The following is an 11,892-nucleotide window of genomic DNA, read 5'->3' on the forward strand; positions in this document are numbered from 1 at the left end:
TGCCGAGACGACCTTTGACCCACAGGTCTTGTTTGTGCAGTGCATGCTGGGTAAGTGGCTTTTGAGCAGCGGGCGTGTGCGGCGGTGGTTCAACTGGTTGGACTGGCTTATTTTGGGAACTGAACTGACTGCAGGAGAGAACGCTGCTCACACAGAGGTAAGAAAGCTCCGACAACTCACTGAGACACGAGTATCACCTTTTACTTCATAAAGACTTACAAATTATCACCTTTCACTTCATAAATACTTACAAAATATCACCTTTTACTTCATAAATACTTACAAAATATCACCTTTTACTTCATAAATACTTACAAATTATCACCTTTTACTTCATAAAGACTTACAAATGATCACCTTTTACTTCATAAATACTTACAAATTATCACCTTTTACTTCATAAATACTTATAAATGATCACCTTTTACTTCATAAATACATACAAAATATCACCTTTTACTTCATAAATACTTACAAAATATCACATTTTACTTCATAAATACTTACAAAATATCACCTTTTACTTCATAAATACTTACAAAATATCACCTTTTACTTCATAAATACTTACAGAATATCACCTTTAACTTAAATACTTAAAAAGTATCACCTTTAATTTTATAAATAATTACAAAGTATCACCTTTAACTATAAAAATAATCACAAAGTATTACCTTTACCTTTATAAATACTTGGATGAAAGCTTTAATCTGCTGCTGGACTAACAATCCTTTAAATTAAGTTACTTAAACAAATTCCAATGCGACATGATTCGAAAATGTGTCACAAAATAATTGTAACTAGTTTAATTATAATTTAAATAGTCATTTGGAACATTTTAATTGCTGCATTTCTGTTCATAAGTGTAGAACGTACACAATGCATGAAGGTTGTATAACATGAATACGCACAAATAATAGCATTAAAAGGATAAGTATGTGGGATCTGGCGCCATCTAGTGGTGAGGTCACATATTGCAACGGACTCAAACTTCTATCGGAGAACTGCAAAAGCGTAAAAACGTGAATGGCGCCATCTAGAGTCAGTGTCGGGTAAGGAAAACACAAGCGTTCATATTTTCCAATTTGTCGGTGAATTTACACTAAAGAAAACATACTTATTAATATTTCATTATGTCCTCACCTGTCACACCTATCCTCACCTGTCCCCTCTCACCTGTCCTGTCTCACCTACCCTCACCTGTCTTACCTTATCTGTCTCACCCGTCTGACCTGTCGTGTCTCACCTGTCTCACCTATCTCACCTGTTCTGTCTCAACCGTCTCACATGTCTCATCTATCTGACCTGTCCTGTCTCACCCATCTTACCCATCTCACCTGTCCTGTCTCACCTGTCTCTCCCATCTCACCTGTCCTGTCTCACCTGTTCTGTCTCACCCGTCTCACATGTCTCACCTGTTCTGTCTCATCTATCTCACCTATCTCACCCATCTCACCTGTCTCACAGATCATGGAGTCCAGCCCTCTGACCACTCACGTGCTGAACACCGGTGACGGCGTCCCGGCGTCCCGCATGGCCGTCAGTCTCCACCGGCTCGACTCCCAGACGATGATCTGGAGCATGCTGAGTGTCGGGTGGGTCGGGGTTTGAACCCGCGGGCGAAATACATCAATCATTAATTTTGTAAATGAGCGTTAAAACTTGTTTCAAAATGTTTCATATGAACAGGAACAACGACCTGAGCATTAAAGCAACAGTTTTTTTAACTGCTTTTTTTTCCTTTTCTTTCTTTCATTAGGACAACAAACAAAGATGGCCGCTGCTCAGGACTCATCAGCCGGGAGGCATTCTGCTGCGGAACGTACAAGCTGCACTTTGAGACCGGCTCATACTGGGAGACACTGGGCCAGACCTGCTTCTACCCGTATGTAGAGGTGAGACACACACACACACACACACACACACACACACACACACACACACACACACACACACACACACACACACACAACAATAACAGTAAACATCTCTAAATGAACTGAATAAAAAAATAATATGTGTTTCAATAAGAATAAAGAGAAAAAAACACTGATACGAAAAAAATAATGAACATTATATTCATGAATTAAATTAAGTTCCTACCTAATTTATATATTTAATGTGTGTGTTTTGTGTGTGTGTGTGTGCGTGTGTGTGTGTGTGTGTGTGTGTGTGGTTCTAGGTGGTGTTCTCCATCACAGACCCTCAGCAGCGGTTCCATCTCCCTCTGCTGATGAGCCGGTTCTCCTTCAGCACATACAGAGGAAGCTGAGACTTTGTGTTCATTCTTTGTTTTGTTTTGTGTTCGACTCTAATTTTCTATTTTAAATGAGTTTTATCAAAGAAATGTTTCCGCTTCTTCGGCGTCTTTTATTATGGATAGAGAAGCTATGGTTTGAGACTGTTGTTCGGAATAAACAAGCAATATGAAGAAGATGTTGGACATTGTGGTGTTCTTCTATCGTTTAGGTGCATTTCATAATTTTGAGTTGGAATAATTCACGTTTTAATGTAACAATATTTTTTATAATATTAAGAAAATAAATCATAAGGTTAATAAACAATACAAATAATTGTTAGTCGAAGGATACACTGTAAAAACATACTTTTGAAACGAAAAATATTTCAATTTGAAAAAAGTGTCGTGTCCTTTTAACTTTAAATTCTTCACTGTTGTCTTATTTACTTCTATTCATTCTTACAGACCTGAGAAGTATATTATTAACATTTTAAATATTTGGTTTAACTAGTATGTTATTATTTTACGTGTAATAATCAAAAGTATCAACGGGAAAACGCCGTCACGCCTTGTTTTGGTAACAGTTACGTGAGGAGAGCAGAGAGCGTTACGCTAATCGTCTTTCTATCTCAGCCAATCAGAGAGAAGGTGTTCTGTGAGGACCCGGCGTCCGTCTTTTTGATGCCTGAATGTAAACAAGTCACGTTAAAGATTATTAAATAAACTACTTGTGTTGTATTAATCTAATATAATATTTTGTAGCATACCTAATATTTGTGGGACTCAGATCCTTTCGAGAATTAATACATATATTTATTTCCGTCACAATTACCGACAGGCATTCGAAGAAAACGTCTATCTGGCTTTTTACGTCACCCCTCTCGTTGACATTTCACGCCGTTATTCAATAACACTTGCTGGTGCAACACGATGAAGTTCGGGGGAGGAAATTAAACGGAAAAACGTTGCGTTTCGCACTGAAAGACGTGGCGGAATGTCTCAGGTGCTGAGGCTTCTCTCGGCGGCGGCCTGGCCTTTCTGTCGGGCTGCAGGAGCCCGGGCTCGGCTCTCCGCGGTGACCGCAGGACGGCTCTACGCAGCCGGGTACCGGAGCTTCTCCGTGCTGGTAAGTGAAGGTTGGGGGTTTGTCTCTGAAAATGCACGAGTCACTCAGCGAGTTAGTGACCAACACGTTGTCTCTTGCACCCAATTAAAACTAAAGTCTAAAGAGAATTAACGTTGGCCAAGTAAGACCCGGATGCGAGCCATAACTAATTGCAATATCATGAAATCCAGAGTCCGTTTGATTAATATCGAAATATCATCCTCTCTAAACCTCCATGCAGGACTCCATCTGTGTGTTTATCGTCCACTTGGTTATTCGGCTTCAATGAGATTATGAAAATAATACTTATTACCAATTAAAATGACTTTCTTGATGAGCCTCTTCTCACAATAAGCTGGTTTAATTAACATTACAACGGTATTCTCATGAAAGATGAGCGAGGACTATTTCTACAATGTAGAGTTAGTTAAGCTCCAGTTCATATATTCAGATGGATGGATGGATACATGGATGGATGGATGTCGGCTTCTAAGTCCTAAAGAAATTCAATTATTCCCTTTGTTGCGCAGATCTAATTTGGTTAATGATGAAATTATATTGTCTTTAAAGGACACGTACATTTCTGTCTCTAAACATTAATGCAGGGAAAGTAGTACGAGCACACATTACATAGTTGTGTGTGTGTGTGTGTGTGTGTGTGTGTGTGTGTGTGTGTGTGTGTGCGCTGCAGTAACTAGTAGTTAAACATGGGTGTTCTAATCAGCTTTTATAACTACATTTTGTGAGTCTGTAAAGTAATGATGTGTTTTTTTACTTTCAGTTTCCCTTCGTTTGAACAAAAGTAAAATAAACTCAAATAAATGTGAACACTTGTCGTCATACATTTCTCCTCATGGTCGATATCGGGTTCAGTTTTTTCTGACCATGTTGTTCATTTAATTTATCGCCAGGAGTTTAGAGCACACCTGACCTTCAGTGTGTGTTTACCTGTTAGAGGTCCTGGTCTAAACGCTCCGGTCCTTCTGATGTGTTGCAGAACGTCGGTCGGACTCCAGCGACCCTGCTGTCCTGTTGCAGGCTGCAGTCGGCTCGGCGCCGGCTGTTCTCCACTGAGCCCAAAGGTGAGAGAAGAAGCTGCAGGCCCAGCTCGTCCTGTTTCAGGCCCAGCTCGTCCTGTTTCAGGTCCAGCTCGTCCTGCTGCAGGCCCAGCTCGGCCTGCTGCAGGCCCAGCTCGGCCTGCTTCAGGTTCAGCTGCTGCCACAACGAGCAGCTAACTAAGATACACAGTAACACGTGTAGGAGATCACATGATACACAGTAACACGTGTATCATATTTGTATTGTAAATATTTTTGTTTAACTGTTGTGTGTGAGTTTCAGATGGAAAAGGAGGAGGAGCAGCAGAAGGAGGAGGCGCAGCTGGAGGAGGCGCAGCTGGAGGAGGCGCAGCTGGAGGAGGAGCAGCTGGAGGAGGAGCAGCTGGAGGAGGAGCAGGAGGAGGAGGAGCAGCTGGAGGAGGAGCAGGAGGAGGAGCAGGAGGAGGAAGATCCTCGGGTGGAGGGAAGAGAGGAGGGAACGACTGGTGGAGCCGAATGCAAAAGGTGTGTGGCTTCACATTCAAATCATAATTCATAACTCCAGCAACATAAACATTTTCCCTCAGAGATTAATGTGGAGTAAAAGGATGAAGGATTTCTACTTTGTGCTTATAAACTAAAATTATAAATAAAGAGCGAACAAGTTCGTTAAAGAACTTCCTCTTTCCACTGGAACCAAAGCAGCGCTTTCAAACGTCGCCGCCGCCTCGTTTTTATTCAGCCAATAGGAGAAGAGGGATTCTCTTGACTGGACCAGACGACACCATTAATATCAACTGGGAGAGCTTTACTGGACCAGACGGCGCTGCTCTTGAATTTGGCAAACATCAAATTCCAGTTTAAAACAGACGTTTCCTCAAAAAGTGAAGAAAAAAAAGTGTTTCTCTCTCTGAGTTCGGCTCTTCTTCTTTTCACGCAGTCGTTTTCTTGCATTTGCTAACTATTGATCTATCAACCTTTAGCTAGCTAGCTAGCTAGCTAGCTATCAACCTTTTAACAGAACAGTTTAAAAGGTAAACGGTCAAAAGTGTAGCTAGCTAGCAGCAGGATGTATAGTTACTGTAGCTAGCTCGCTACAGTAACTATACAGCGACAGTAGCTAGCTCGCTACAGTAGCTATACAAGCTGCTGCTCGGACGGAGTCATCAGAGTAGTTTATTAAAAAAAAATTCAATCGGCTCAGGCCCCGAAACGAAATCTGTGTCGCGTTTCGGTCCGGTAGGCTCCGGTCGCCTCGGTGTAGTGGCGGTACAGTACCCAACCCGAGTCCCAGTCGCCTGCGTTGCCGTTGTTCCCAATCACTCACTCGTGCTGGTCCCAGTCCCTCGTGCTGGTCCCAGTCCCTCGTGCTGGTCCCAGTCCCTCGTGCTGGTCCCAGTCCCTCGTGCTGGTCCCAGTCCCTCCCCTCACCATGCCTCCTTGTCTCCAGGGCGACGTCCCGTGGGACGAGAAGGATTTCCGCTACTTTGCGATCACGGCGGCCGGCATCGGCTCGGCGGCGTTGTACTTTTACTTCAGAGACAACGGCCGAGAGATCAGCTGGAAGGACTTTGTCCACCGCTACGTGAGCCGGGGAATGGTGAGCACACATGGCGGCATTTTATTTATTTAATATATATATTTATGTATATGTGTATATGTGTCTGTATTCATCGTATGTGAACGTGTGCTGTGTGCAGGTGGAGCGGTTGGAGGTCGTCAACAAACAGTACGTCAGAGTCATTCTGGCCCCGGGAGCCGACCCAGACGCGGTAAGAAAACATCTGAGATTAAAACCTGAGATTAAATATATTTGTGTTTAATCTACTGTCAAACGTTCTGTTTTAAAACGTCAAAGGAAGCTGTGAACAGAACCGTGATACTGTTTATTTACTCTGCCGGTGTTTAAATTGTGATTTTGTGGATTTAGAAATTATTTCAGCCCAAAAAACTACGGAAGCCCAGAGAGACAAGTGAGGGAAACATGAATATGAATCAAAAACAAATCTAGTTTTGAATTTAATTCAAACTCTTTTATTAAACTTCATCTGAAGGGTTCATGATGGCGAAGTTTTCTTTCGTTTGTGTAAAAGAAAATGTTTTCAAATTTATATATTTTTTTGATTAAAAAAAAAAAGTGTTTTTTTAGGATGATGAAAACAGTTTTGGCCACAAGAGGTAAAGGTTCACTTCAGCTTCTTGTGGCTGAAATCAGTATTGCAACAACAACAACAACAACAACAACAACAACAACAACACTAAACGATCCTCATAATTAAGACAGCTGCGCCTCACTGGCCCCTCTGGGCTTCCGTAGTCGTGTATACAAGTTGATCTACAGCCTTGTTTAAATAATAATGTATTGATAGCCTGACATCATCATGACATATTAATGACATCATAATAATACTAATAAGGTCTCTCGTTGCCTCTCAGAACTACGTGTGGTTCAACATCGGCAGCGTGGACACGTTCGAGAGGAACCTGGAGGCGGCGCACGCAGAACTCGGCTTAGAGCCGTCACGGCGCCCGGCCGTCGTCTACAGCACCGAGAGCGACGGGTGGGTTCTCCAGGTTCTAAAGGTTCCACACGGAAAACTGTGTGTGTCTGTCCTTGTATGTGTGTCCGTCGTTGTGTGTGTGTGTCCGTGTGTACATAATCTCACATGCCCCTCCCCCCTCAGCTCCTTCCTGATGAGCATGATCCCCACCCTGCTGCTGATTGGCTTCCTGCTCTTCACCGTGCGGCGGGGGGCAATGGGAGGCGGCGCCGGCGGCGGGAGGGGCGGGCCCTTCAGCATGAGCGAATCCACGGCCAAGATGATGAAGGACAACATCGAGGTCAAGTTCAAGGACGTGGCCGGCTGCGAGGAGGCCAAGCTGGAGATCCTCGAGTTCGTCAACTTCCTGAAGAACCCGCAGCAGTACCAGGACCTGGGGGCCAAGATCCCCAAGGTACACACACAGACACACACAGACACACACATGCATATACACGTACATGCACACGCACAAACACACACAGACACACACAAGTGCACAGGCATATACACGTACATGCACAGACACACGCACACACGCATATAGACGTACACACGGACATACACGCACAGACACACACAAGCGCACAAACACACACACATGCACAGACACACACACACACACGCATATACACACATGCACAGACACACACGCACGTTCACACACGCATATGCACATGCACACATGTGTATTTACACACGTACTTGCATGTACACATGCACGCACACATCCACGGACACACACATACACAAATGCATGTTCGTGCACATATATCTACATGCGCACACAGACACACATACACGCACACACACAAACATTTACGTCCATCCATCATCACTCCGTTGCCGTCCGGACGCTTCATCGTCTCGCCGTGTGTTTTTTCCCAGGGGGCCGTGCTGTCCGGACCTCCCGGCACCGGCAAGACGCTGCTGGCCAAAGCCACGGCCGGAGAGGCCAACGTGCCGTTCATCACCGTCAACGGCTCCGAGTTCCTGGAGATGTTCGTGGGCGTCGGCCCCGCCCGGGTGAGTGAGGCCACGCCCACTTTGTCATGCGTTACATCTTTTATTTAAAGTCATGTGTTGTTCATTTATTTATTTTGTGTATTTATATATATATATTAGTAGTTATATTTAAAAAATATATATATTATTATTATTATTATTATTTATAAATAGTCAAATCTTCCTCGCTGATCGGGGTTTCCTCCCCCACAGGTCAGGGACATGTTCGCCATGGCGAGGAAGAACGCGCCCTGCATCCTCTTCATCGACGAGATCGACGCCGTGGGGAGGAAGAGGGGCGGAGGGAACTTCGGCGGTCAGAGCGAGCAGGAGAACACGCTGAACCAGCTGCTGGTGGAGATGGACGGTGCGCACGCTTCTCCACCACGCTCTGGAGGACCGTTGATGTTGTTTAGTCTTTAACTCCACTGTGTGTGTGTGTGTGTGTGTGTGTGTCTCTGCAGGCTTCAACACGGCCACCAACGTGGTCGTCTTAGCTGGAACCAACAGACCCGACATCCTGGACCCGGCTCTGATGAGACCGGGACGCTTCGACCGACAGATCTACATCGGTAACGTTCTGCCTGAACTCGCGTTTCATCAGTGACTTTGATCCTGTAGCAGACGTTTGATCTTTTGGTCCTTTGATCTTTCTTCACCTGCTTCAGGTCCTCCGGACATCAAAGGCCGAGCGTCCATCTTTAAAGTTCACCTGCGGCCCATCAAGCTGGACCCCAACATGGACAAAGACGGCCTCGCCAGGAAGATGGCCGCCGCCACGCCGGGGTTCACCGGTACGTGGGAGGAGTCACACACACGTCAACGCGCTCAGCGTGACCATGTGACCTGAACGTGTGTGTGTGTGTGTGTCTCCTTAGGCGCTGACATCGCTAACGTCTGTAACGAAGCCGCTCTGATCGCCGCCCGACATCTCAACGCGTCTGTGAACGGGAAACACTTTGAACAAGCCATCGACCGCGTCATCGGAGGTCAGCTGCCGCCGCGCTCTGCTGCTCAGGGCCGCTGACGTGTGCTGTAACCTGTGTGTGTGTGTGTGTGTGTGTGCAGGTCTGGAGAAGAAGACTCAGGTCCTGCAGCCCACAGAGAAGAAGACTGTTGCGTACCACGAGGCCGGCCACGCCGTGGTGGGCTGGTTCCTGCAGCACGCCGACCCGCTGCTGAAGGTACCGCCTCTAATACTCACTGAAGCACCTCTAGTACTCACTGAAGCACCTCTAGTACTCACTGAAGCACCTCTAGTACGCACTGAAGCACCTCTAATACTCACTGAAGCACCTCTAATACTCACTGAAGCACCTCTAGTACTCACTGAAGCACCTCTAGTACGCACTGAAGCACCTCTAGTACTCACTGAAGCACCTCTAGTACTCACTGAAGCACCTCTAGTACTCACTGAAGCACCTCTAGTACTCACTGAAGCACCTCTAGTACTCACTGAAGCACCTCTAGTACTCACTGAAGCACCTCTAGTACTCACTGAAGCACCTCTAGTACTCACTGAAGCACCTCTAGTACTCACTGAAGCACCTCTCGTAGTACCCACTGAAGCACCTCTCGTAGTACTCTCTAAGGTACCTGTAGTACTACTCACTAAAGTACCTCTGTCTGCTAGTAGTAAATAGTAAAGCAAATATAGAGAAACCATAAATAAAACATTAAACCAACAGGATAAAAGTCATCTAACGATATGAATTTAATGTGACCTTCCAAAATAAAAGCAGAATGAAAAAGATTTCTCTTTTTTAAATGTGTGACTTCAAAATGAATTGTAAATATTAGCAATGTTTGTTTTTTTTTAAATACAAGTTGAAGGATTCAGAGTTTCTGAGAGGAGGTGCACCATCAGTGAGTCTCCTGGTGGTCACATGCTGCCTCCTCATTGGTTCTCTCAGGTGTCCATCATCCCGCGGGGCAAGGGGCTGGGCTACGCGCAGTACCTCCCCAGAGAGCAGTACCTGTACAGCAAGGAGCAGCTGTTCGACCGCATGTGCATGATGCTCGGCGGCCGCGTGGCCGAGCACGTCTTCTTCGGCCGCATCACCACCGGAGCGCAGGACGACCTGAAGAAGGTCACGCAGTCCGCCTACGCCCAGGTACGCTAGCACGCGCTACTTCCTGCTCACGCCGCCAAGTCACGTGACCCCCGTGTGACCGGTTCTCCTGGTTCTCCTGGTTCTCCTTCCGCGCAGGTGGTGCAGTTCGGGATGAGCGATAAGGTGGGCCAGGTGTCGTTCGACCTGCCCCGGCAGGGCGAGATGGTGCTGGACAAACCGTACAGCGAAGCCACCGCCGAGCTCATCGACGCCGAGGTGAGAGAGCTGGTGGAGCGAGCGTACCAGAAGACGCTGGCGCTGGTCCAGGACAAGAAGGAGCTGGTGGAGCTGGTGAGACGCTCCCGCCTGACTTATCTATCTATCGATCGATATTGTACATTAAAAGCCTCTAACCCCCCCGCGCCCTCCCTCCTCCCTCCCCCTTCAGGTGGGCCGGCGCCTCCTGGACAAGGAGATCCTGGACAAGGCGGACATGTTGGAGCTGCTGGGCGCGCGGCCGTTTGAGGAGAAGTCGACGTACGAGGACTTCGTGGAGGGAACCGGCAGCTTCGAGGAGGACATCAGCCTGCCGGAGGGCCTCCGGGACTGGAACCAGGAGAGGGCAGGAGGAGACGAGGAGACGAGCCCCGCCGAGGAAACGAACAAACAGCAGGCCGTGTAGACGCTGATAAACTGTTCACATGCCGGCTGCTGCAGCAACAACAACAATAACAACAACAGCAGCTTCCTCCGTCGACTTTCATCCACGTGGATTTATTTAGTCTCCTGAGAGCAGAAAGTAATAATCCTGGGACTCGAGTGAGGTCATCGAATGCTCCGTTTTTAACTGCGATTGTTTGACAGACGGTTTATAAATATTCTCGCACTCGAGCGTAAATGACGCACATTTATCTTTTTATTTATTATAAAAAAGGTTTTTTGCTCTCCGACTGGCGACGAGGAAGAAAGAGAAATCAGCCTGAAGAACTTCTCTGCAACATTTAATTCTCAGAATCAATGTGAAGTTATTTTTTTGTTTCCTGCTTTTTAAAAAAATGTCTTGAATATTTTATTCACGAGATGTTTTTCCTTTATTCTTTCATTTGACAGACGCGATTTCATGTCGGTGAATAAAAACCACGGCGACTGTTGGAGCTCAGCAGTTTCTTTTGTACAAACGACTCGATATCGAAAAGATCAGAAAACGTACCGTGAACTGAGGTTTAAGAGGCGAAACCCTTTTTTTAGCCGCAGCGGCTAAAAACCACAAAGAAAGTCGTATTTTATCATAAACCAGCCGCTGCTGCTACAAAGTTGCTAGCTAACGCTCGACAGCTAACGCTCTCTAACTAGCGAGTGTGCTAATGCTGGCTAGCAATCGCTGGCTAGCTAACGCTCGCCACTAACTGCTGCTAAATCTTTTATCTGACAAATTTGACACGGGTCAAAGTTGAGTAAAAATGTATCCGCTTATAACCTGAATTTTAGGATTTTTTTTTTAAAGGGAAATGTTTCTAAAAAATCTTAATTTTATAGTTATCATTAATCAACTATTTAGATGAAATGTCTATAAACAAACTATAAACGAAAATAATTGATCCTAAAATAAGAACTGAAGTTGAGTTCTTGTCTTAAGAACTGCCGACATAACAAACATGTATTTAATGTTTATTTAAATCAGTAAAAAAGATTAAAACATACTCTCTCTGATCAAGATTTAAAAGTTTTTAAAGCTGCGTTCTCAAATTACGTTTAAATTAAGTCGTCTCTCTCAAATATGAATTCTTCGTCTAATTTCTGCAAACTTAGAACTAAAGACAACAGGAAAAATGTAATATCTTCACGATACGTTTTTATTTCTATAATATTGCGGTTTCATCTCATGTCAGACAAACCTTTTAATAGTATCGCT

The 11,892-nt window shown here is 45.2% G+C and overlaps 2 protein-coding genes across 2 annotated transcripts; both read left to right on the forward strand.

Annotated features, from left to right (window-relative positions):
- Positions 1 to 46: 46 nt before the first annotated feature.
- Positions 47 to 2,272, forward strand: urahb (urate (5-hydroxyiso-) hydrolase b). The gene is made up of 4 exons (XM_068603888.1): positions 47 to 157; positions 1,468 to 1,595; positions 1,760 to 1,895; positions 2,183 to 2,272. Exons 2-4 carry the CDS (start codon positions 1,471 to 1,473, stop codon positions 2,270 to 2,272), a joined length of 351 nt encoding a protein of 116 aa, XP_068459989.1. The 5' UTR covers positions 47 to 157; positions 1,468 to 1,470.
- Positions 2,273 to 3,150: 878 nt separating this feature from the next.
- afg3l1 (AFG3-like AAA ATPase 1) lies at positions 3,151 to 11,131 on the forward strand. The gene is made up of 16 exons (XM_068603848.1): positions 3,151 to 3,365; positions 4,342 to 4,426; positions 4,686 to 4,906; positions 5,832 to 5,981; positions 6,082 to 6,153; positions 6,818 to 6,942; positions 7,066 to 7,336; positions 7,810 to 7,947; positions 8,140 to 8,293; positions 8,391 to 8,498; positions 8,595 to 8,720; positions 8,805 to 8,915; positions 8,995 to 9,110; positions 9,840 to 10,040; positions 10,137 to 10,331; positions 10,429 to 11,131. The coding sequence occupies exons 1-16, from the start codon at positions 3,234 to 3,236 to the stop codon at positions 10,660 to 10,662; spliced, it is 2,439 nt and encodes an 812-aa protein (XP_068459949.1). The 5' UTR covers positions 3,151 to 3,233; the 3' UTR covers positions 10,663 to 11,131.
- Positions 11,132 to 11,892: the final 761 nt, after the last annotated feature.

The sequence above is a fragment of the Clinocottus analis genome, unplaced genomic scaffold (assembly GCF_023055335.1).
Source record: "Clinocottus analis isolate CAN_PGR_092001 unplaced genomic scaffold, fCliAna1.0.p SCAF_6, whole genome shotgun sequence".
In the NCBI taxonomy this organism is placed as follows: domain Eukaryota; kingdom Metazoa; phylum Chordata; class Actinopteri; order Perciformes; family Cottidae; genus Clinocottus; species Clinocottus analis.